Source organism: Lethenteron reissneri, unplaced genomic scaffold (genome assembly GCF_015708825.2).
Source record: "Lethenteron reissneri isolate LAM-NWPU_2019-01 unplaced genomic scaffold, ASM1570882v1 scaffold_1937, whole genome shotgun sequence".
Lineage (NCBI taxonomy): Eukaryota > Metazoa > Chordata > Hyperoartia > Petromyzontiformes > Petromyzontidae > Lethenteron > Lethenteron reissneri.
This window is the reverse complement of record NW_026891704.1, coordinates 574,898-601,128: the sequence shown is the minus strand read 5'-3', so window position 1 is coordinate 601,128 and position 26,231 is coordinate 574,898. Positions and strand designations below refer to the sequence as shown.

The 26,231-nt window shown below is 48.4% G+C and overlaps 1 protein-coding gene across 1 annotated transcript; it reads right to left on the bottom strand.

Annotated features, from left to right (window-relative positions):
* Positions 1–5,977: 5,977 nt before the first annotated feature.
* Positions 5,978–24,532, bottom strand: LOC133339621 (glycine receptor subunit alphaZ1-like). Its single transcript, XM_061547752.1, has 10 exons — positions 24,507–24,532; positions 22,793–22,863; positions 20,218–20,387; positions 16,876–16,943; positions 13,288–13,514; positions 11,707–11,789; positions 10,439–10,573; positions 9,052–9,266; positions 7,974–8,120; positions 5,978–6,627 (listed from the first exon to the last, which is right to left on the bottom strand). Exons 2-10 carry the CDS (start codon positions 22,852–22,854, stop codon positions 6,493–6,495), a joined length of 1,242 nt encoding a protein of 413 aa, XP_061403736.1. The 5' UTR covers positions 22,855–22,863; positions 24,507–24,532; the 3' UTR covers positions 5,978–6,492.
* Between the last annotated feature and the right edge of the window lie 1,699 nt (positions 24,533–26,231).

The window sequence follows — 26,231 nt, the reverse complement described above, 5'->3', positions numbered from 1 at the left end:
GCCAGAGCACTAAGAACTCTGGCTCAGTTATCTGCAGACTGAAGACCGGGCTGGAGAATAGGACCCTGGACTTAATTATAGATTTGAAGCTTTAGACTGCAAGGATTCATATTCTTAGGTTTTTTCGGTAAAGTCACGTAGGTAAAAAAAAAATTAAAATTTATAAAAGTAAAATAAAAAATAAAATTAAAATCACGACGTTTCGGAGGCAACACAAGCTTCCGTCTTCAGGTGGAACCGTTACAGCACAATAACAAGCTATCGTGCTGTGACGGTTCCACCTGAAGACGGAAGCTTGTGTTGCCTCCGAAACGTCGTGATTTTTATTTTATTTTTTATTTTACTTTTATTCATTTTAATTTTTAAAAATTTACCTACGTGACTTTACCGAAAAAACCTAAGAATATGAATAAGGACCCTGGACCCCAAGCTCCGCGGTCCTTCTAAGGGCCGGAGCTCAGTGAGGTCAGGGGTCAGGACCCACGGACCAGGAGGTCTGGGTCAGTCAGCCTCCCCTAGGTCCCAGCCGGAGGACGATAGGGAACGGGTTAGTAGTGTTAGGTCCCGTATAGTTCGGAGGCCATAGCTCCCTAGGTATCGGCTGAAGGGACCGATATACCCTTCATGGTAGGGACATTGTAGTAAAGACAATAAACCAACGTGTTGCCTCAAAATTGGAGGAAAAAATTGGAGGACTCGGAGAAAAATCGACAGAACCACGGAGAGAGAGAAACACACAAACTCCAAATATACAACAGCAGGCGACAGGGACACAGCGTCACAGTGTCACGTTGTCACGTGTCACAGTGTCACAGTGTCACGTGTCACCTGTCACAGTGTCACAGTGTCACATTGTCACAGTGTCACGTGTCACCTGTCACAGTGTCACAGTGTCACGTGTCACAGTGTCACGTGTCACCTATCACGTGTCACATTGTCACGTGTCACATTGTCACGTGTCACCTGTCACGGTGTCACCGGCTCGACGCTCTGACGAGGCCACAGCGACTGCCTGAGCCAGCGAGAGGGGTACCGTGACATCTGACACTTGATGAGTCAGCGGACTCGACACCCAGCCAGACGCGTGGCTGCAGCCCAGGATTGTCACCGTTGCTGACTCAGCAGCGCAGCTCAACGCGCCCGTTGCGAACCTCATCCCTCGCCTGAGACTGAGAGAGACACCCAGACCCAGGGCTCGAACCTGGCTTCTCGGGGTGTCTGACACGGCCATTACGAACCTCACCCCTCGCCTGAGACTGAGAGAGACACCCAGACCCAGGGCTCGAACCCGGCTTCTCGGGGTGTCTGACACGGCCATTACGAACCTCACCCCTCGCCTGTGACTGAGAGAGACACCCAGACCCAGGGCTCGAACCCGACTTCTGGGGGTGTCTGACACGGCCATTACGAACCTCACCCCTCACCTGAGACTGAGAGAGACACCCGGACCCAGGGCTCGAACCCGACTTCTGGGGGTGTCTGACACGGCCATTATGAACCTCACCTCGCCTGTGACTGAGAGAGACACCCAGACCCAGGGCTCGAACCCGGCTTCTCGGGGTGTCTGACACGGCCATTATGAACCTCACCCCTCGCCTGAGACTGAGAGAGACACCCAGACCCAGGGCTCGAACCCGGCTTCTCGGGGTGTCTGACACTGCCATTATGAACCTCACCCCTCGCCTGTGACTGAGAGAGACACCCAGACCCAGGGCTCGAACCCGGCTTCTCGGGGTGTCTGACACGGCCATTATGAACCTCACCCCTCGCCTGTGACTGAGAGAGACACCCCGACCCAGGGCTCGAACCCGGCTTCTTGGGGTGTCTGACACGGCCATTACGAACCTCACCCCTCACCTGATACTGAGAGAGACACCCAGACCCAGGGCTCGAACCCGGCTTATCGGGGTGTCTGACACGGCCATTACGAACCTCACCTCGCCTGATACTCAGAGAGGCATCCAGACCCAGGGCTCGAACCCGGCTTCTCGGGGTGTCTGACACGGCCATTATGAACCTCACCTCGCCTGAGACTGAGAGAGACACCCAGACCCAGGGCTCGAACCCGACTTCTCGGGGTGTCTGACACGGCCATTATGAACCTCACCTCGCCTGAGACTGAGAGAGACACCCAGACCCAGGGCTCGAACCCGACTTCTCGGGGTGTCTGACACGGCCATTATGAACCTCACCTCGCCTGAGACTGAGAGAGACACCCAGACCCAGGGCTCGAACCCGACTTCTCGGGGTGTCTGACACGGCCATTATGAACCTCACCCCTCGCCTGAGACTGAGAGAGACACCCAGACCCAGGGCTCGAACCCGACTTCTCGGGGTGTCTGACACGGCCATTATGAACCTCACCTCGCCTGAGACTGAGAAAGACACCCACACCCAGGGCTCGAACCCGGCTTCTCGGGATGTCTGACACGGCCATTGCGAACCTCACCCCTCACCTGATACTGAGAGAGACACCCGGACCCAGGGCTCGAACCCGGCTTCTTGGGGTGTCTGACACGGCCATTACGAACCTCACCCCTCACCTGATACTGAGAGAGACACCCAGACCCAGGGCTCAAACCCGACTTCTCGGGGTGTCTGACACGGCCATTATGAACCTCATCCCTCACCTGATACTGAGAGAGACACCCAGACCCAGGGCTCGAACCCGGCTTCTCGGGGTGTCTGACACGGCCATTATGAACCTCACCTCGACTGAGACTGAGAGAGACACCCAGACCCAGGGCTCGAACCCGGCTTCTCGGGGTGTCTGACACGGCCATTATGAACCTCACCTCGACTGAGACTGAGAGAGACACCCAGATCCAGGGATCGAACCAAACCCCGTGTGTGTGGAGCGGCAGTGTCGTGGTTAGCGCCCGCGCTCCAAACCCGGCCATCCGGGTTCAATGCCCGCTCAAGGCCAACATCAGTGGCAATTATTTGAACCGGTCCTGGGACTCCTCTGCATCGACTCAGCCTAAAACGAGTACCTGGTGTAGCGGTGTATAATGAACATCGCCACTGGGGGAGACAAAGGCGGTCGGGCGGGCGTGATGCTGGCCACCCAGCCCATCGTGTGCCACAGTGTCGGTAGCCTCCATAGGTGCTCGCTAACAGCACTTGCCTCTACAGCCTGCTAGAGGCTACACCGGGGACCTTTGTTTCTACCTTCAAATGCGCTGCTGCTACTCACTACTAACAGCACTTGCCTCCACATCCTGCTAGAGGCTACACGGGAGAACTTTGTGTCTATCTTCAAAGGCGCTGTTGCTACTCACTACTAACAGCACTTGCCTCAACAGCCTGTTAGAGGCTATACGGGGGACCTTTGCCTGTGTCTAGCTTAACAGGCACTGCTGCTACTCGCTGCTAACAGCACTTGCCCCAAACAGCCTGCTAGAGGCTACACGGGGGACCTTTGTCTGTGTCTACTTACATAGGCGCTGCTGCTACTCACCACTAACAGCACTTGCCCCAACAGCCTGTTAGAGGCTACTCGGGGGACCTTTGCCTATGTCTTCCTTCATAGGCGCTGCTGCTGCTGCTACTCGCTACTAACAGCACTTGCCCCAACAGCCTGCTAGAGGCTACACGGGGGACCTTTGTGTATATTTTCATAGGCGCTGCTGCTACTCACCACTAACAGCACTTGCCCCAACAGCCTGCTAGAGGCTACACGGGGGACCTTTGTGTCTATTTTCATAGGCGCTGCTGCTACTCACCACTAACAGCACTTGCTCCGACAGCCTGTTAGAGGCTACACGGGGGCGGGGGGGACCTTTGTCTTTGTGTTGTCACACCTCGTCACGCGCATGGAGGCACGTGCTGTGTGTGTGGATGGGGCATGCGGGCATATTGCGAGCAGGGCCACAAGTCTGATCCGGAGCAATCCGGCACCAACTGGGGGCGTCGATACTCAAGGCGGCAGGGAAACGAATTTAATCGGCACCTTTAATTTTTCATTTCTCGACCATGGCGTGTCTATGAGCCTCGTTCTTGTGCATTCCGCAGGCAGACTGTGCCACAGCCCCGACCGTGCAATGTGAATGATACATTATGTGACTTCTAATCAAGAGTAAAGAGAATTACCTTATCCAGGATTTTATACGGCGCTTTTCTTTTTTGTCAAAGCGCTTTAAAAGTGGTTCATTAGTTATTGGCTGATGGGGATAGGGAGGGGATTTGAGTGTTGGGGAGGGGTGGAAGGGTGATGCCAGGCAGAGGGAGGGGCGAGGTGAGGAAGGGGAAGGGAGAGGATGGTTACGGTTTTAAGAACGAGGGCAGGAAGTAGTTTAACACGTAGTAGGCTATTGCGACAAATATAATCCACAATGCAGGTTTTTTTTGGTTAGAGCACGTAAATATATAAATGTGTCGTTAAACCTGCCACCACCCGACACAGCCAACACCCCATCATTCGCACAGAAAATCGAGAGTCTACTGTACTACTAACGAAGTCTTGACTTAAAGCTTTCGTGACTGCAGGAATTCATATTCTTTGGGTCTCTCGGTAAAGTGACTGTAGATAGCAGAAAAAATAATATCAATAAAAGAATACAAATTAAAATAAAGTGAATGAAAAAAATATCACGACGGTTCAATCGCAACACAAGCAATCGTCTCCTGATGATGATTGCTTGTGTTGCGATCGAAACGTCGTGACAATTTTATTACTTTTTTTATTCACTTTAAATTCATTTTTACTTTTTTATTGTTATTCTTTTTTCTATCTACGTGACTTTACTGAAAGACCCAAAGACTACGAGACACATTCTGTGTTCTCATTCACACGTGCGTACGGTGCGAAACGAGCTCAACAGACGCACAGAGAACCCCTTTGGATACGCTGCTGGTCCTTAGCTCAGCGAACGAAAACTTGTGAGATCTTGGGACTTGCGTCCGTGGATTTGTTTTTTATTTGCTCGATCGCGTTTGGTCTTGTTGATTGCATTTTCATTCACGCATTCATTCATGCTCTTTGCGTCTTTCGGTAAAGTCACGTAGATAGAAAAATAATGAATCACGACGTTTAGATCGCAACAGACGATTGCTTGTGTTGCGATCGAAACGTCGTGATTTATTATTTACACACTATTGTTCCAAGACAATTCGTTAAATGCATAATCTTACCGATGAATTCATTGACGCATACTTTGCCTTGGGGATATGTTTCTTTATTGCCGTTTGTATGAATATCGTCGCTTGCATGTTTAAGGACGTTTTCCTATCGCCGTATATGCTCGCGTTACTCCGAGGAATTAATTGATTGTTCTGATTACCCAGTTTGACAACGTAATCATTTAGGGTTAAATGTACGGATCAATGAGAACATCTCCAGGAGTACTGTGTTGACAATTCCAAGCATAAGAGTTCGCATATTAGAGTGTTATGTTTTTGCTTAGAAATTAAAGTTGCTTAACACAGAAGTGTCTGAGTGGTGCCTTCCTAAGTTTATGCTTAATAATCTTAATTATAAGAACTGTATCCTGCGGTGAGATGTGAATTTGGAGACCTGACATAAACACACTAAGACATAATCAGTAAATGTTAAAGCAAGAATCATTGGATTATCCCGATTGATTATAATACAACCCAAGACAACGAAGCCAAGCTTAATTTAGCATAATTACATCACACTTGTATAACTTCATACAACTCATTGTATCATTCCGATTGATAAGACAGTCCGAGACAACGAAGCAAAGCATAATGATCATAACTGCACACATTAGCATAAGCGCATGCATTTGCATAGCTTAATATGATTACCTCCCTAATTAGCATAAATTGTGCATAATTACATGAATTGGCATAATTGCGGATATTTAAGCATTTTTCCATTTTCATTTATTTTGTATAATTTTTTTATTAATTTTTCAAGACCCAGCATATACAACACAGGTCAGGCAAGGACGTAATTATAATAAATATGGGGGGGGGGGCACATCCCCCCCCCCCCCCAATATTCAAATATGCTCAAAATGTCCCCCCCAATATATTGCTATAAAATAGATTTCTGTTTATATGATTGCGGTTATGGTTGTGCTTTGTTAATCCCTAATCTCTGCCATTACATACAATGACACAATAAAAGGTAAAAAAGAACAAAACAGAGCAATGTAATACAATACACTATTAGACATTATAAAAAAAAAATCCATCCTATGTGTTAGTGAATTTTTTTATATTTTAGGCAGGAAATGGCAAAAAATTCGTTTTCAAAATGAGATTTTTTTCTGGGGGGGGCCTACACCCCCTGGAAGATTTGGTCCCCCCCAATGTTGACTCCATGGCTATGGCCTTTTGGTCAGGTATTGAACATCTCCTCGCCACCGCGGCACCCAGTAGTGAGAGACGAGAGAGAGAGAGCGAAGATGAGAGAGTAGGGTGTTGTGGCGAAGAGCACGGATGAGGTATGCATCGGCCCAGCAGCGATGGACGCCAAGAAGAGAGATGCCGTGCTCCAGGGTGGCTCTAGAGCCGAGGCCTTCACTTGAAGACGCAGAAGGTGAGCCAGTAGAAGACGTTGAAGAGGAGGAAGAGCGTGGGGAAGAGCACCCGAGCAGTGCGGTCGATTCGCTCCGCACTCCACGGGTGCATCGCAGACAGGATCCCCGTCGCTGCCTGCGCACGCACGCACACAAAGGCAAACATCCCCCATGTATCGATTTAAAGCTTTCGTGACTGCAGGGATTCATCTTCTTGGTTCTTTCGGTAAAGTCACGTAGAAGGGAAATAATAAAATAATAAAAATCAAACATAATAATATTTTATTAGAACCTTCCCCGACGGTATGTGGAGGCTACATGGGGGATCTTCTTGGTTCACGTAGAAGGGAAATAATAAAATAATAACAATAAAACATGATAATATTAAATAATATTTTATTATGTTTTACTTTTATTATTTTATTATTTCCCTTCTTATTTAAAACATAATAATATTTAATAATATAAAAAATGTTTTATTTTATTATTTTATTATTTCCCTTCTTATTTCCCTTCTACGTGAACCAAATAATAAAAATAAAACAATAATATTTTATTATGTTTTATTTGTATTATTTTATTATTTCCTTGTACGTTACTTTACCGAAAGAACCAAGAAGATCCCCCATGTAGCCTCCACATACCGTCGGGGAAGGTTCTGTTCGCGAGTATGCAGCAGCAGCAGCACCTACGAAGGCCGGCAGTGTGTCACACCAGTGGGATGGTGGCCAGTTTGAAACCGGCCAGCCACCCTGGTTAACACTGCGACGTGTATCATACCACGTTGAGAATCCCTCGATTTTACGAACGTTTGCTGGAGGAAATTTCGCGTTCACTCAATTGACAAATTGTGGACACTTTTCGATGAACGAAATCGGATTTCCGCGTAGAACGAAATTTCCCTACGGCACGCAATCATCAAACAAGAAGGCTGCATACTCCATCCGCTGCTGGACATTCGTGACAAAGCGCCTCATGGCTCATCAGATGGAACCACAAACGTCTTGAAGTGGAGAACGCACCACGGCTGAGCCGTGTGTCTCGCCACCCCGAATGGGAGATGGAGAAGGCCGAGAGAGAGGAGATGTGTGGACGTGGGCACCGTGTGGTGTCCATAATCAAGGTTTCCGGGTTAGATCGCGCAAGTATAAATGTGTCTGGACCCTCCACCACCCGACACGGCCAATTAGCAATCAGGGATTTGTCACGTAAACAAAACGCGCCAATTCGTTACTACTTCAACCCACTGGTGTGTGGGAGAGTAAATCCACAACATTTACAATTTTACTACGCCGTTTCGCTGGTAATTACATCCAGCATCATCGGGCGATTTGCCAGAATAACGAAGCCATTCACCTGCTTCCGGTCTTAAATAGAGCAAGATGACGTCATCACTGAACCCATCAGGTACAGAAATCAGCGGCGGTGGACGGGGGAGTTATTGTAATTATATAATTGATTAGTAATATGTTTCCTCAATACCTCAACCTTGCCACTGCTCCGATTGGCGGACGAGAGGCTCCTGGCTTGTCTGGACATCACGTTGACCGCAGCGAACTCGAGCAAAGACGAGAAGACGAAGATGAGGCACGTAGCCATCCAGATGTCCATCGCGTTGACGTACGACAACTGCAAGACAGTGGTGGGCGGGCGTCGGGTTAATTGATCCGACCGATTGTATTTGGTGGTGCCCCTGCTGCGTTGTCATCGGCATAACGACCTGCCAATTGGCATCAGAAAAGCTGGTAGTTTATGCACGTTTTCATCGTCATCATCATCATGAGCATCATCATCGTAGATGCATGCGCATGGATTTATTCATCTGCTCGCTCACCAAAATCCAGTGGCATGGAATGAACCCAGGCTGGCTGGTGGTGGATTTGCTGGCGCCAACCTCGTGGGTTCCTGGCGCCGGCCACGTGTTCTAGTTATTATGTAAAGTAAGGAACAAAATGGCGCCGCGCGAGCTGGCTGCCGTACGACATCTCCAGCGTCACGTCTCCTCCTTCCCATCGAGCTTAGTTATTCAGTCCATTCTCTTTATCTTCTGTATGCCCTTAGCCACTGTCTTTAGCTACTTCGCTTTCATATTCTATTCACTTTATTTTATTATCTTCTTGGCCGCACTGAGTGGCTGACCTCGGCCTCCGGGACTTTGAGTCAAGATCACTCTGGCTGCCCGGATGCTTCTCACTGCCTGCCGGCGTGCAGCCCGTGCACTGCCAGCACCCACCGCTGGCCTGGGGTGTTGTCGACGTCCCTGGGCGAAATCGGGTGCGGCCCGACCGTCCGTGGATCCGGAATTTCGACTGCCTCCATGCTGGGCAAGTGGCGACCCCTACCGTTGCATCGCCGCCACTACAGGCGCCTCAGTGCTGCCTCCGACGTACTGTTGACGTGGTAGCTCTGTCCACGTTGCGGCCTCCTCCTCAAAGAGGAGCAACATCGCGCATGTTTATACATTGTCATTACATTTACGTGTGCCGCTTGGGTCACCAGGTTCGTAGCACGGCGCATTAACCAGTGCCAACCACTGCACTACCGCCGTCCCTCAGTTCACCTTGGGCAGCGAGGACCGTGCCCCGCTGCTCTGGGTGGTGAGGGTGAGGACGGTGGTGATGCCCAGGGCGACACGGGCCGGCGCCGCGTCAGGGTTGATCCAGAAGGAGATCCAGGAGAGGAGGACCAGCAGGGTACTGGGGATGTACGTCTGCGTGAGGTAGAAGCCCATGAGACGGCGCAGCGTGAAGTTCGCCTTCAGCATTGAGAAGTTTCCTGTGGTCCCCCCAGCAGAAAGAAGCAGATGCACCCCGACCACTGGAATTATTGCACCATAGACTCAACACTGCACCAGTACATTTAAGAAATCCCCCTCAACCTCCCTACGTCCCCCTCTTTATCGCCTCTTCTTTATTCCCGATTCCCTTCGCCCCTCCACTCCATCCCGTCCCTCCCCTATAGAAAATGTGTGATCCCATGTGGCCCTCTTTTACAGCCACTCACTCTTGGGCCCTTGCACTGCTCTTGTAATTTGTATTATATTTTATTTGCCGCTCGCAACTTATAATTAGTGACTAAGACACGGCTATTGTGATCCTCCTTCCAGAGACATGAAGACCCCGGGCAGGGTAGTACTGGCCTAAGCTCTTTGACATGGCCATGATGAACCCACTGGGGCGCCACAGTTGCGAGATGAGGTTCACTACCTCATTTGGTATACAGGAGGGCAGGGGTTCAATCCTGACCCTGACGCCTACATATTTGGAGTTTGCATGCCTCTCCCCATGGTTGCATGGAGTTTTCTCTGGGTCCTGTGGCTTTTCTCTCCACATTTTAGAAGCAACATGCGTTTTAGAGTATATGGCCGCTATAAATGTCCACGCGATAAGCCACTTCGTTGAGCTACCATTTGTGGCCAGGCCGCTTGTGAAAAAACAAAAGCTTACATAGCTCCTTCTTGGTTCTTTCGGTGAAGTCACGTAAAAGGGAAACAATAAAATAATAAAAATAAAACAGCGTCTTTCCGACAGACCTGTTCTTCACCTGAGGACGGCTGCTTGCGTTGTGGCCGAAACGTCGTGAGAATTGTATTTTATTATGTTTAAATTTTATTATTTTATTATTTCCCTTCTACGTGACTTTACCGAAAGAACCAAGAAGATGAATCCCTGCAGTCACGAAAGCTTTAAATCGAAACTTATATAGCTCATTGGGCCTTGATAGAATGACAATGGTTAACGAGACAGAACGAGAGCTTGAACCTAGCATCTCTGCATTGCGGGCCTAGTGTGGTTGAAATGGTGCTTTTTTAAACCAACCCAGGGCTTGACCCCCTGAATATCAGCAGTGATGTCCCAGTGTCTTTGGCTTGGCCATTAGAAACCTATGAGATTAGTGATAGACAATCCAGAGCCAAGGGCTTAACTCTGCACGTGATAGGCGCTGACCTGTCCGGAGATGCCGCTCGGAGTGCGACAAGGTGACGTTCGTGAAGCTGTACTGGGGCAGGCTGATGGAGGGATCGTGCACCATCGGCCTATCCTCATCCCACATGAACACCAGGTCCTTCTGTGTGTATGCACCTTCAGGACAGAGCGCAGGGAGGACACGGATCACATGCATGGGTCGTCGGTTCCGTTCAGTCTCCCAGTGCGGCAGTTGACACAACAGTACAAGCTGCTCAAACTCTCTACCCCCACAACCCCCACTCTCCAACGGCACTCTGCGTGTGGCATGGTAACGTGTGGGTAACTACCACTTCTAGTAAGTGAAGATGTTATGACCAAATTGAGTTTTTATAAACGTGTGATATCCTCCAAATGGAAATTTCTGAATGTCAAGACGACATACTCTTTGGTTCTTTCGGTAAAGTCACGTACGTCGCTATAAAATAAAATAAATTCACTGTGATTTAATTTATTTTATTTTATAGCTACGTGACTTTACCGAAAGAACCAAAGAGTATGGATCCCTGCAGTCACGAAAACTTCAAGTCAAGACGACACTTGTAGTGCACATGATAGCGCACATCGATAGCTTATCCGTTAGATCACCCAATAGCACACCAGGTAGATCACCCAATATGTAATAAAGGACTCTCTCTCAGATGTCGATCTCCGTTGTCCTTTATTGGGTTCGTTGAATCTCGTTACCACGGCGTCCTCACTCAGGCCCGCGTCCCTCCCGACGATCTCTCCACAGCCACTCGACTGCTCCGATATGCAGTCTCCCTGCTGCTCCGTTAGGCAGTCTCCCTGCTGCTCCGTTAGGCAGTCTCCCTGCTGCTCCGATATGCAGTCTCCCTGCTGCTCCAATATGCAGTCTCCCTGCTGCTCCACCTTGCAGCCACAACGCTGCTCCGCTCTCTAGCTTCACTGCTGCCCCGTATACAACTAGCCTCCCACAGCTGCTAGCTCTCTGCGTCTGACACCGATGGCTGACGGTGTCGACGTCTTCCACCGCGTGGCGACCTCGCCACTCTCTCCGTCCTGCCCAGCGTGGCCTCCTCCTGTTTCACTCCGTCTCCACCCCCTTTTCCCCTTCCGGTTCTCCCCCTAAATCCTCTCTCCCACGTGACCCTAACTCCACCCACTCCCCACGTGACCCAGACTCCGCCCCCCCTCAATCCTTGCTCGCATTACAAATACATCGCCCAATCGCACACCAAGTAGCTCACCCGATAGCATGCTGCGCCAATGATCGTTATTGAACTCACCGCTGGAGATGTAGAGAGGGCACACCTGCGTGTCCATCGGGAAATCGTGCAGGTTCATGGGGCAGCTGAGGGTCAGTGATATCCTGGATGAACAGAATGATACAAATCCTCCTCAGGGTTCAGATCTTCGTAATTGACCTTCATTTACCCTTTTAAACTGGTACAAAACTGACACCTTTATACAAGGCATCATGTTTGCAATAACCACAACACAAGTAGTCAAAAATGCAAACTAAAAGAAGCAACTCTGATAATGATAATAATTTGCACTGTCCTTGAAGTTGATTGGTCCACACCCGAGACGGCTTTCTTTAGAGCCTAGTCCCCATTGAGTTGTACGCCTTCTGGTGTCATCTGGTCCAACACCAATGGGGACTAGGCTCTAAAGAAAGCCGTCTCGGGTGTGGACTAATCAACTTCAAGGACAGTGCATATTATTATCATTATCAGAGTTGCTTCTTTTTGTTTGCATTTTTGACTACTTGTGTTGTGGTTATTGCAAACATGATGCCTTGTATAAAGGTGTCAGTTTTGTACCAGTTTAAAAGGGTAAAAACCTACTACTATATTTTGCCACTGGTAAAAGAGATCTCATAGTGACCTTCATTTGTGAAGAGGAGACTTGGACTGGTGTACTTCAACTTTCTTTTGTTGTCACCGCTCGAACACCCCAGCAACACCTCGTCATCAAACCAACCTCGTTCCCTTTTCACAGTCCCTTCTCTTAAACTTCTCTGCCCTTCTCCACCAATTGCCTTTCTCTAATTTCCCACTCTTTCTACGATCCGTTTCTCCACATCAATCTGATCGGTCATCCACTCGCCAATCGGCTTGCGTGTCGTGCACGTCAGTATTCGCACCCACAATCTCTATTCCTTACCCAAGCGTGCCGCGTATGTGCGTGGCGTTGGTGACCCCTGATTTCCGACTCTTCTTCGGTGTATTCCCCATGTGCGTGTGTGTCGGTGCGGAAGGTTTGCGTGTTGTTTGTGCAGCGCGAGTGTGTGAGAATGGATGGAATATCCTCGACAATTGTATTACAGCAAACCATTACCTCTCGCGGGTTTAGTTATCGCCATGTCCGGGACACTTGTTCCAGTGCCCAGTGTTTCATTATTATTTTATTCAAAGTACCCCGAGCCATGAACTGAACGCCGCGAGGACATTTTTAGAAATGTTAAAAGCTGTTAGTATGTGAATGCCCTCGTTCTGGGTGAGTGGTATAGAAGATTATAGTTTCGTTTTTCTAGATGACCGGGGGGAAAAAAAGATGCTGAAATAAAATCTTGAAAAAGAATGTTTCACCCTTTCTAGCAATAAACTACCAAATAGATACCTTTTTTTATTTGTAAGGAATCAAGTCCGCATTAACCACACATAATTGTGGTGAACATGCAACCAAAGATGCTCTGATAATATTTGGCATATTCTTTTGAAACTGATTGGCCTACACCCGAGACATCCTTCGTGGCCAAGCCTCACCAGTGACGGACCAGTGAACGCCAAAAGGCAAACGGTACAAACCCTTCACTATCAGGCCATTCATAGCTCTGAGTTGTAGCTGTAGGATAGAGGAACAACCTCATGGAGTAGAGTACATTTCCATTCTCCCAAATGCGCAGCATGCTGTTGGGGGAAACGGTGTCGTGCACGAGGGCCTTCTTCTCGTTGACAAAGTTGAGGTCGGGGATCCAGATGAACTTGCTGATGCTGTTGTCCAGGTCTATGGTGGTGAAATTTTGTTTTGGTTTGAACTCGAGTCGATTGTCGTTCCAATGCTGCCACAATATGAGATCCACTCGGAATTCCTGGAGGGGTGGGGTGGGGTTGACAGTATACACGGTGTGTGTGTCAGCAGAATGGAGGAACTGTGACAAGGGTCATGGAGGGGCCCATTTGGAAGCTCCTGGAAGCGGCTGGTGGGTTCGAGAAGGGAGGCGTGGCCAGGGCGGAGCCAGGCCGCGCTGGTAGCATTAAAGGGGCCGGGAGGTCGAGGCTGCCGATTTGGGATTGGATCGTCTCGTCGTTGGTGTCGTCTCGCTCGACATTGCGCTGCTGGATAGTCTGTCCACTGTCTCGGCTAGAGCCGTCGATGCCTGACGGCTCGTGTTGTGTCATAGGCTAGCGAGTGACGAGTGTGTGTAGTCGAGATCGTGCGTGTTCATAAAAGAAGGCGCCTCCATAATTATCGTCTCCGAAGTCACTGCACTACACATTCGGTCGGTGCTCTGCCGGCAGAGGTCGCAAACGGATTTTGATTCCTTCCCCGTACCCGGCCGTACCAGGGTCGCAAACGGGTACCCGTACTCGGCCGTACCCGATTGTGACCTCTGGGACGAAGCCATGTTGCAGGCGCGGGTGGGTTGATTCTAGGAACTTGAATTGTGAGAAGAGACAAGACGTTGGGAAATGAGTGACAAACAGTTACTCTCCAGTGACTCACGGCCTACCCGTACCCGGCCGCACCAGGGTCGCAAACGGGTACCCGTACCCGGCCGGGAACGGGTAGCCGGGTATCGGGTAGGGTACGGGTATCGGGTACCCGGTTGTGACCTCTGTCTGCCGGTGTATTGCTTGGGCCCCATTGGATTGCTGCTGGCGCACCGCTGATAGCGCTCCGGCTGCACTGCGGCTGCGTGGACTGCTGCTGTGCTAGTGGTGCCCTGTTAAGGTGACCTGGCTGGAGCACTGCACGTGTGCAAGTTGTGTACTGCTGGTGCCCTGCTTTGTGCATCTCTGGTGTACTGCTGGGGTGCTGCAGGGGACCTTCAGGTGTACTGCTGGTGCAAGTTGGTACACGGCTGCCATATACTCTTAAGCACGTGATGGTGATTCTAAATGTAGAGGGAAAAAAACCCGGACGACCTGGAGAAAAATCCATGCGATCACAGGGAGAGAGACACCACAAACTCCAAATACACAGGCATTGTCAGGGTCGGGATTTAACCCACGACCACCTGTATCACCATGCGAGGTAGTTAACATATCGCCTAGCCACATGGCACCACGTAGCAGTTGGGGGTTTAGCATATCTGCTGCTGGAGTGCTGCTAGCTTGGCCCTGCAAGCTTTATCATCTTTGCCGTCGACCTAAAATTGGTTACCACTGGAAATGTACCATACTCTTTGGTTCTTTCGGTAAAGTCACGTAGGTATAAAATAAAATAAATTAAATCACGATGTTTCATCAGGTGGGACAACCACAACAAAAAACAATTGCTGAAGTGGGCAATTGTTTCCTGCTGTGGTTGTCCCACCTGATGACGGACGCTTGTGTTGCGCCCGAAACGTCGTGATTTCATTGATTTTATTTTATAACTACGTGACTTTACCGAAATAACCAAAGAGTATGGATCCCTGCAGTCACGAAAACTTCAAATCTAGATTGGAGATATACTCGTTAAATTCGCAATCCACACCTATTTAATTGTTCCAGAATCTAATTATGCATCAACTGCCGAAGGAATCGGCCACATTCAGAAGTGGGCCACTTGTAATAACCCCAACGCTCAATCAAGAAAAGTCCACAGAACTGATCTTCAGGCCAAAGGGTAGACACGGCAGCTGCGGCATCAACCACTACCCCTGATCCATCTCCCCTTCAATTTATCGAGAGAGGCGGTGATGAAAATTTGGGTGTGGTTGTCACCGGTAACTTTTCAATGGCCCCCCACATTGCCTCGATAGTTGTGGGCGTGTGCTCGTACGTTCTTTGCCTTAGGCACACATCGCTGTCAACCCATATGGTTTTACCTCGTATTCTTGTACAGGGGAATTGAGTTTTCAGGTCTATACGGCGTACAACCGTTTCAATATGGGCAAAACATAATCGTTGTCTAATTGTGTTTCTCCCTTGTGATGGGATTTTGTAGGATGAACGTTGGGGTTTATAAGGGGCACGGGGTGACCCAGTAAGGTCTGAATTGGTCTGTAATAAGGTAAGGCACCGATAAGGGGTTGAAAGGTATGCGCAATCACGAGCGCATGGAATGCCCTGATGCTGCATATATTCTTTCTAGATATGAAGCTTTCGTGACTGCAAGGATTCATACTCTTAGTTTTTTCGGTAAAGTCACGTAGGTAAAAAATGAAATTAAAATTAATAAAAAATAAAATAATAAAATAATCACGACGTTTCGGAGGCAACACAAGTCTCCGTCATCAGGTGGGACCGTCACAGCCACATTTGCTCACTTGATACAGCAAATCTGGCTGTGACGGTCCCACCTGATGACGGAGACTTGTGTTGCCTCCGAAACGTCGTGATTATTTTATTATTATTTTATTTGTATTCATTTTAATTTCATTTTTAACCTACGTGACTTTACCGAAAAAACTAAGAGTATGCATATATTCTGTTTTCATCTCGACCCTTACCGCCAAGATGAGCGATGTTTGTATTTTATTGTATAGAGCAGCACAATTAGACCCCCCCCCTCCTTCCCTTTTGGCAATGAGTTGTAGCCCTTACCACCTTTCCCCCGTGTATTTTTTAAAATGTTTCAGAAATTATATACGCAGCCGCGGCGTGTCGGCTGCTTTAACTCACTTGAGTGTGTGTGAAAACACGCTTTATTATTTAAAAAGGGATCGAACCCACGACCTCCTGTATACCAGGCGAGGTATTTGACATCTCCTAGCCACTGTGTATTAACCAGCAGTGTGGCTGTGGACTGCAATTGTGAGCCCTTGCAACAAGCAGCAAATACGCTACCGCTTGTTAGTTTCTTAAGTTTGTTGAGACAGCTAGCCAGGATCGGGAAACACTTAGCCCACTTTTCTGCAAGTTTATGTGTCTTGGAGTCTGAGTCTCTGTTACTTTAGTCATTAAGTTTTTAAGCCGGCAGGCTAGGATTTGGGCAAAGCTTACTCCACGTTTCACCCAGTCTCTATGAATCGCTGAGTCTCTGTATTTCCATTTAGCACGGTTGGCTACGTATGGTGAGAAATAAGTTCTACATACATACCTACCTCCTATGAGTATGTCTGCGAGTCTATGTATCTCTGAGCCTCTACGTTAGTTTGTAGTCGGAGTGTCGGGTCTCTGTGTGTGAGACACGGCCGTGTTGAGCGAGCCCCGGACGATGCAAGTCGACTGTTGTGCTGCCCGGCTACTCGCGTCACTCAGCGCGTTGTTAGGACCTCCGTTAGGAACTCGGCCATCACTCACCATGTTGGTCTCGTCTATGGGCCCGATGCTGCTGATGAAGATGCTGATATTGACATTGACGACATGGCCTAAAAGACAAACATCATCATCAGCAACAGCAGAATCCCCATGGGCAGCAGCAGTAGCAAACACAGCAGCAGTAGTAGCAACAAAGACAGCCGCAGTAGCAGCATCATCTGGAGCATAACACTGGTCAACAGACTTTTTCTGGAATAAGGTATTCCAACGGTTTAAAGGTAATTTTGGGGTGCTGATTCCAAATCTGGCATCAGTTTTTGTCTATCACATCAGGTTTTTGAGATTAAAATATTGCATTTTCAATAAAAACTGCAGAAGAAAAATATTAAATAAATTTGGATATCTACATAAAATTATATTATAAACACACTATCCTAAAAATACAGCACCATATTTTAACACTAAAGCAGTCACTGACTCGCAACAACTTGCAATCATAAGTGACAGAGTTAATTTCGGGTAAAATCAATGAAAATGGGGTATGCCGATAGCATAAAAATGATGTGATAGAGCAAATCTGAGATCAGATTTGGAATCAGCACCCTGAAATTAGTCTAAAACAGCTGCAAAAGTCCAGGCCAGAAAAAAATGTTTTTTTTTGTTGACCAGTGTAATCTATTAGCACGGTTGGCTACTTACGGTGCGAAAGAAGTTCAACATACAACTATAAACGCATCCTGAGCGCGTGAAGGAGGTACGTCTGTATTGACACAGACCCCTACTGCTGATGATTGTAGTGACACACTGCACCAGGTACTCGGATGAGGCCGAGTCGACTTAGGGGAGCCCCAGGAGCTGTTCTCATAATTCCACTGCTATTAGGGTCGTGAGCGGGAACGGAACTCGGGTCATCAAGTTTGTAGTGCGGTGCGCTAACCACTGCACCACCACTCCTCATTGCATCGCTAATACAGAGCACTTCAAAAAAGTGTTAACACTTATATGGGACGAAGGGGACTATCGTTGTTAATGGGAAAGAACGGATAATACACTGTAACATGATAACAAATGTCTGTTAATAGCTTCCAAAAGTCAATCTCCACTTGTTCGACATCATTGTCAACACGTGGCTGGAATCTTCTGCAGTTGGTCTCCAGAGCCCGGAGGCACATTTCTCGTGGTATTGATGCAAATTCTCAGAAGTGTTAAACAATTGAAGCACCCTGTCGAGATGTTAACCACCTCGCCTGGTCTACAGGAGGTCGTGGGTTCGATCGCAACCCCGACGCCTGCTGCTGCTGTATATTTGGAGCTTCCATGTAATCTCTCTCCCTGTGGTCGCGTGGATTTTTCTCCGGGGCTTCCGCTTTTTGTCTCCACATTTACGAAACAACATCACGCGTTTTAGATTGTCTGGCTGTCAATATGGCCACGTGATGAGCCAATTCGTTGGGCTATCATTTGTGGGCAGGTCGTTTCTGAAAAAGAGCTACATAGCTCGGTATGCTTTACCTGGTAAAATATATATTTAATAGTGCTAAGTTTGGGGCAATGTTCATTCCTAATATATAAAAGGGAAATTTGTGAATGTGTGGCTGTTAGAAATGTTTTATTTTTATTATTTTATTATTTCCCTTCTACGTGACTTTACCGAAAGAACCAAGAAGATTTTAAGCTATCGTCCGGTTCAGTGATTCTGCACTTGCTCTATTACTACAATACTATACTGCCTTAATTTTTTTTATTAACGACTGGGTGTTTCACGTGAGCGATTTGTCGTGTTTTCCAGCTGTTTGGCAAATGAAAAAATGCAATTACTTGACTATGCAAGTAAAGAAATTGTGCGCCTTTTGGCGTCATCTGGTCCAACCCATGTGAGACTAGGCTCTAAGGAAAGCTGTCTCGGGTGTGGACCAATCAACTTCAAGGACAGTGCATACATTATTGTATTATGACTGCTGGTATTGCGGTCTATGCAAACAGATAGAAGGGTAAAAAAACAATTATCATAAAGAAATTGTGTTTTAATATTTTGTGTTTTTATTTTATTTAAGGCCCCATTATAGACACACGCTACAGGGTATAGGGGAATGAGTGTCTGCGATAGTTGCGTACTTGGGGATCACGAAAGGGCTATCGGGGAAGGGACGGGGAGGAGTGGAGGTGCGAGAGAAGAGTCTGAGAATGGATTCTAGATTTGAAGCTTTCGTGACTGTAAGGATTCATACTCTTAGGTTTTTCGGTAAAGTCACGTAGGTAAAAAATAAAAAATAATAGAAATAATAATAGAAATTAAATAATAAATCACGATGTTTCGGAGGCAGCACAAGTCTCCGTCATCAGGTGGGACCGTCACAGCTACATTTACTCACTTGAGACAGTAAATCTGGCTGTGACGGTCCCACCTGATGACGGAGACTTGTGTTGCCTCCGAAACGTCGTGATTTATTATTTTATTTCTATTTTAATTTCTATTCTTTTTTACCTACGTGACTTTACCGAAAAACCTAAGAGTATGAGTCTGAGAATGGTCACATTCCTTGCCCATATCTTGTGCCACTACGAAGGGACGTTACTCAGAACCAGTGGCGGCTCCTGCAAAATCTCTCAGGGGGGGCAAATGTCTGGATGATTAAGGTCCACCCATGCAATGAATAAATTAACAGCTTAAGCATGTAAAGGCAACTTCACTTCTTTAATATTATATTAATGAAAAATAAAGTGACTCTTACAATACATCTTGTTTGTTTCTATACTCACTATTAAAACAAACCACTCAAGTTTATTTTATTAAAGATTCCACTCGGTAGCGATAAATTATATTGTTGGATGAAACGTGCTTACGTATGATGACGTAAGCACGTATGATGACGTAAGCACGTTGGGGCTTGCCCTCCCGGAGCCATAGAGAATGCATTGGAGCGCCCCCGTTCGAAAAAAAACATCTTTGAATGTAAGTCTATGGGGCCACTTGGGGCGATTCTCAGCCGGAGTGAAATCGCCCAAAAAGAGGCGGTACTCCACAGAACGTGACATGACGCTGATTGGACTATATCCAGAGGCTGCAGTGACGGCTAGCGTGACTGTGGTTGAATGACATTGGTGGTGCGTCGCCCAATCGCCCTAATGAAGAAACCGCCCCTGCTCAGAACGTCAATAACATCGCAACCAAACGCGAGTTTTGTGTTTTTAGATCCTCCAATTTGACTCCCTTGCACGAAGAGAGATGCGTGAATTTTTATTTTTATTTAGTCAACGTGTGCAGACCATTTGTCCGAGCACACTCGGAGGGACCCAACCCCGCCACCCCACTCGCTCTTCCACATCCACCAGACGTCTCGCAGTGGTGGTGGTGGAGGGGGGGGGAGGGTTTTCGAAGCTCACCGTTATTGGGCGGTCGGGTCTCCTTGATGTGGTCCTTCTGGTCAATCAGCTGCTGGACGAATTGGAAGTTTTTCTTATTTAGGGTCGCAATGACGACGGGGTCGCCGTCCTCTATATAATCGTAGTATTCGTATCCGGTGGCGTTCTCCGTGGGTTGAGCCTGAGTCATACTGTGGGCAGGAGGGGATGGATGGGGGGGGAGACAACAACAACGTTCGGCCCGAATCGACCTACGGGACCGCCTCTCTCGCTACTGCGGTCCCCATCGCGAGCTCCTCTCTGCCGATGTCGCCCAAAGCGAGATCTGTGGGCGTGGTGCGAAGGCGCTCCATCAACACGAAGTGAAATTCTAGATTTGAAGCTTTCGTGACTGCAAGGATTCATATTCTTAGGTTTTGTCGGTAAAGTCACGTAGGTTAAAAAAAATTGTATTAATAAAAGTAAAATAAAAATAAAATAAAAATCACGACGTTTCGGAGGCAACACAAGCTTCCGTCTTCAGGTAGAACTGGGGGTTGAGAAATGTGACGTCACATTCCAGCCTTGTGTAGGTCTACAATCTTGTCCCTGACATCCTTGGAGAGCTCTTTGGTCTTGGCCATGGTTGAGAGTTTGGAATCTTATTGATTGATTGCTTCTGTGAACAGGTGTCTTTTATACAGGTAACAAGCTGAGAATAGGAGCACTCCCTTTAAGAGTGTGCTCCTAATCTCAGCTCGTTACCTGTATAAAAGACACCTGGGAGCCAGAAATCTTTCTGATTGAGAGGGGGTCAAATACTTATTTCCCTCATTAAAATGCAAATCAATTTATAACATTTTTGACATGCGTTTGTCTGGATTATTGTTGCTGTTATTCAGTCTCTCAATGTTCAAATAAACCTTCCATTAAAATTATAGACTGATCATTTCTTTGTCAGTGGGCAAACGTACAAAATCAGCAGAGGATCAAATACTTTTTTCCCTCACTGTATACTCATTGGTTCTTTCAGTAAAGTCACGTATGTAGAAATAAAATAAAATATAATTAAAATAGATCACGACGTTTCGAATGCAACACAAGCGCTCGTCCTCAGGTGAAAATGGCATAAACCACACAGCGAGGGAACACACAAGAGGGACATCGCACACAGACATCACACACAGACATCACACACAGAGGGACATCATACACAGACATCACACACAGACATCACACACAGAGGGACATCATACACAGACATCACACACAGACATCACACACAGAGGGACATCATACACAGACATCACACACAGACATCACACACAGAGGGACATCGCACACAGACATCACACACAGACATCACACACAGACATCACACACAGAGGGACATCGCACACAGAGCACACAGAGAACGGCAAACAGAGGCAAATACAGCAAGAAGATGGGAGGGAACTCTTAACTAAAGTAAATAATCATAATCGGGGGTGTATTGCCCACTTAGAGCTGAGAGAAGCCCTTTAAAAAGGCATTCTACAATCGCATCCAATCAGAAAGGCAAAGACAAAGATCCCCCTGTAGCCTGAACAGACTGTCGGGGCAAGTGCTGTTAGCGAGCACCTAATGAAGACTGTCACGACACACGAGGGAGTGTGGGTGGCCAGCACCACGCCCGACCGCCTTTGTCTCCCCTAGTGGCGATGTTTACACATCCAGGTCCTCATTAGAGGCCTGAGTCGACCACGAGCGGTTTAAATAATCGTCCCCGGTGTTGGCCGTGAGCGAGAATCGAACTCGGGTCATAGGCGGGTTCGTCACCCCTTACCCACGTGGTGCTGATCACCGACCCCCCCGCTCGTGTGCCAACAGCAGCACCAGGTGCTGCCTGCTGCTGCTGCCTGCTGCTGCTGCCTGCTGCTGCTGCCTGCTGCTGCCTGCTGCTCGTGTGCCAACAGCAGCACCAGGTGCTGCCTGCTGCTGCTGCCTGCTGCTGCTGCCTGCTGCTGCTGCCTGCTGCTGCCTGCTGCTGCTGCCTGCTACTGCCTGCTGCTGCCTGCTACTGCCTGCTGCTGCTGCCTGCTACTGCCTGCTGCCTGCTGCTGCCTGCTGCTACTGCCTGCTGCTGCTGCCTGCTGCTGCTACTGCCTGCTGCTGCTGCCTGCTGCTCCTGCTGCCTGCTACTGCCTGCTGCTGCTGCCTGCTGCTGCTACTGCCTGCTGCTGCTGCCTGCTGCTGCTGCCTGCTGCTGCTGCCTGCTGCTCCTGCTGCCTGCTGCTGCTACTGCCTGCTGCTGCTGCTGCTACTGCCTGCTGCTGCTGCTGCCTGCTGCTCCTGCCTGCTGCTGCCTGCTGCTGCTGCCTGCTGCTCCTGCTGCTGCTGCCTGCTGCTGCTGCCTGCTGCTGCTGCTGCCTGCTGCTCCTGCCTGCTGCTGCCTACTGCCTGCTGTCTGCTGCTGCTGCTGCCTGCTGCTGCTGCCTACTGCCTGCTGTCTGCTGCTGCTGCTGCCTGCTGCTGCTGCTGCCTGCTGCTGCTGCCTGCTGCTCGCTCACAGCGCTCGGTCTGGTTGAGGCTACGCGGGGGTAGGGGGGGGGGTCATCGGCCGCTGTCTTAGTGGTACCTCTGGAAGAGCGAGTTCATCGTGGCCAGAAAGGTGACGGTCATGGTGAGCACGGCCCTCATGGCGCCCTCCTGCGGGGAGCAGCAAAGAACACGCGACGCTTAGAGATGTGGCTGGGGGGGGGGGGGTTTGATTGGCACATCAGCAGCGTCGTCGACATCATCGGCAATCTCAGAAGTAGCAGCAGCAGCTGCAGCTGCAGTAACATCGGCATCCAGCAGCAAAATCCGCATCATCATCGGCATCAACATCAGCAATCCCAGAAGTAGCAGCAATCTCAGCAGCGATCTCGGCGGCAAAATCGGCATCATCATCATCATCAGTAGCAAGATCAGCATCATAATCAGTAGCAAGATCAGCATCATAATCAGTAGCAAGATCAGCAAAATCAGCATCATAATCAGTACCAAAATCAGCATCATATTCAGTAGCAAGATCAGCAGCAGCATCAGCATCGGCACCCCTGTTGTATTCTCGCGGTGTGGATGGCGCGATGGTTGGTGGATCACACACAGATGACGTTGTGAAACTCCCTTCTATCCGTGGGTGGGTGTCGGTGATGAGCCGTGACCCCCTGGCTCTACCAGGGGGAAGTGGTACAGCAGAGTCTGTGGACGAATCTCAATCTGTTCCATCTGTACGGGATCGAGTGTTGCCCCCTCGCACGCTGATTGGGTTTTTTTTTTTAATCCTTTATATTAAGTTCGCTTGCTTGCTTGCGTGCTTGCTGGCTTGCTTACGACCGTGCAAATCTTTAGGTCGTTTTTTAACCCACTTCCCGTGATCCAATCGAGCTGACATTTTCCACACAGACTCGTTGTGCGTGACAATTAATTTTCGTGAAAATTTTTTTCCAAAATTTTACACTTTTTAGGAAAAAAAAAATTTCACTAACACAATCATATATTTTTCCTAAACACAGAAAATTATTCTGGATGTGTGTCAACACACTATAAAAATGAAACTCTTACTCAAGAAAAACAGATGAATAAAAAAATAAAACCGATGCCACGCATATAAAGGATTTATAGTGAAAAACTTTGTTTTTACGGGTTAATTTTTTATCCGGGCACTCCCATTTCCTCCCACGCGTTAGACGCCTTAATAGCCTCACGCACATCGTGATACATAGAGGGGACCGCAGAGCTTGGGACATCTGTTGGGAGCACCGGATCACTGCCTGTCTGTGGTTCCTGCTTGTACCTGCTGAGTCGCTTCGTCTCTGTCTCTGTGTCTCTCTCTGTGTGTTTCTCTCTGTGTGTCTCTCTCTGTGTCTCTCTCTCTGTGTGTCTCTCTCTGTGTCTCTCTCTCTGTGTGTGTCTCTCTCTGTCTCTCTCTCTCTCTCTTTGTGTGTCTTTGTCTCTTTGTCTTTCTCTGTCTCTCTCTGAGAGAGCAATCGAATGCCGTGCGGCGTGTTACAAGCTGAGATTGTGAAATGATTTTAATACTTTTTTTTATTTATCAGCAGCAGCTGCGACCTCACTAACAATCATCATCAATAGCTTCATCAAAATCGCATCGATCTCCACCCAGCAGTGAATAGACCATGATGGCGATTACACTTAGAGAATAGAGAGATGAACACGTGGATTTAGAGAACACACGCACAGCAAAGACACCACCATGCTCACATCGATCTCCATCCAGCAATGGATGGACCATGATGACGATTAGCGACAGACGAAATGCGGAACCGATCTCAATGGGATCTCACCTGGCTCCAGCCGTGAACTTTGAATGGCTCCGAGGCTCTGCGCGCCCCACCGAGACCCCTCGTGTTTTTATTGACACCACGACGTCGCCTCGTCGCCTACATGCACTAGGATTTACAATCGATTGCATTCGCAAATTACACTGAAAGCCCCCACCACCCCTATCGCTCACGCGCGGCGAGGGCATTGCATTTGGTCCCGCGCATAGGCAGCAGCCAACGCAGCATCAAATTACGCGAAGGTGATGTGGACCCAATGTCAATGCCCTCCCCCCCACCCAGCGGCTGATGGGCTGTCAAAACATCTTCTTGTACACATACTCTTTGGTTATTTCGGTAAAGTCACGTAGGTAGAAAAATAAAATATAATATATCACGACGTTTCCATCGCAACACAAGCGGTCGTTCTCGGGCGGAAGAAATAATCCAGCAGTGGAGCTGCTGAACCAGCGGATTCATCTTCTTGGTTCTTTCGGTAAAGTCACGTAGAAGGGAATTAATAATATAATAAAAAATTTACGTAATAAAATAATTCTCACGACGTTTCGGCCACAACGCAAGCAGCCGTCCTCAGGTGAAGAACTGGTCTGTCGGGAAGACAGCGTCATTCAGACGCTGTCTTCCCGACAGACTTGTTCATTCAGACGTTGTCTTTCCGACAGACCTGTTCTTCACTTGACCAGGTCAATCAAGCAAAGATGTAGGTCCTGTTGAAATTCCCGACACATCTGTTGTAGAAGATGGGCAAACAATATGGCATCTGTGAGGAAAAGCCATGTCTTAAATGCTCAGCAAACCTGCAAACCAGTTCCTGGGGGTTGAACATGGGATCACCTTTATTTCCCTTAAACATGGCAATAGGTGTGGTGCTGCAAGTTACTTTTCGATGAAAATAAACTGATTTGTGATCGCGGGCTACGAAGGCAAATTCTATATTCTCAGGAACCCGCGACCATCACTCATCCTTAAGGCACCGCAAGGCTTTCCGTACCTACAAGTGAGGGCTGCGGAAAGCCTCCTCATTCAACGATGTGGGTTACTGTCAATGGTGGGATTGGGCCTGTCCCTTCTTCTCAGCCAGCCGGAATACCTCCTTCAGCCACGGTCTCTGGGGAGGTATTTACCGTTTATACAAAGCAGCCATCGCAGCTGCATGAGCCACAGTTCCAAACCTCGCCCATTTCCCCTCGAAATCAGGAGGAGGGTGCGATGCCAACCTTAGCTCCAAACGATGTTGAAATTCTCGCTTGCAACCTTCATTAGCAAGCTGAGACCAGGCCACCGTGGGTGTGAATGGGGTCCTAGATGGACGCCCATCACCGAAAAAGAAAAATGGCAGGTGCATCTTACAAATAATAAGCCGATGGTCAGTGGCCAGATCACCTCCACAGTAGGTCCTAGTGTCAAGGACATGGGCTCCCATCCGCTGTTCCGTCACTATATAGCCCAGCAAAGTTCGTTCTTGGACCCAGTTTGCATAATTCTGATGTGTGGAGTCGCCGATCTGGCCCATGCCTTCTAATCACTCCAGCCCAGGTGTCAGTGTCATAACCCACTCGGGCATTAAAGTCACCCAACAAGATGACTCTATCCTGAGGGGCCACTTTAGCAAGCACCTGTGATAGGAGGTCATAGAAGGCATCTGACTCATCGGCCTTGCCTGCATCCCTCCACTGATGTTCATCTTTGGTGGGTTGGTAAGCCACCACCACTGCCATTCTTTACCTC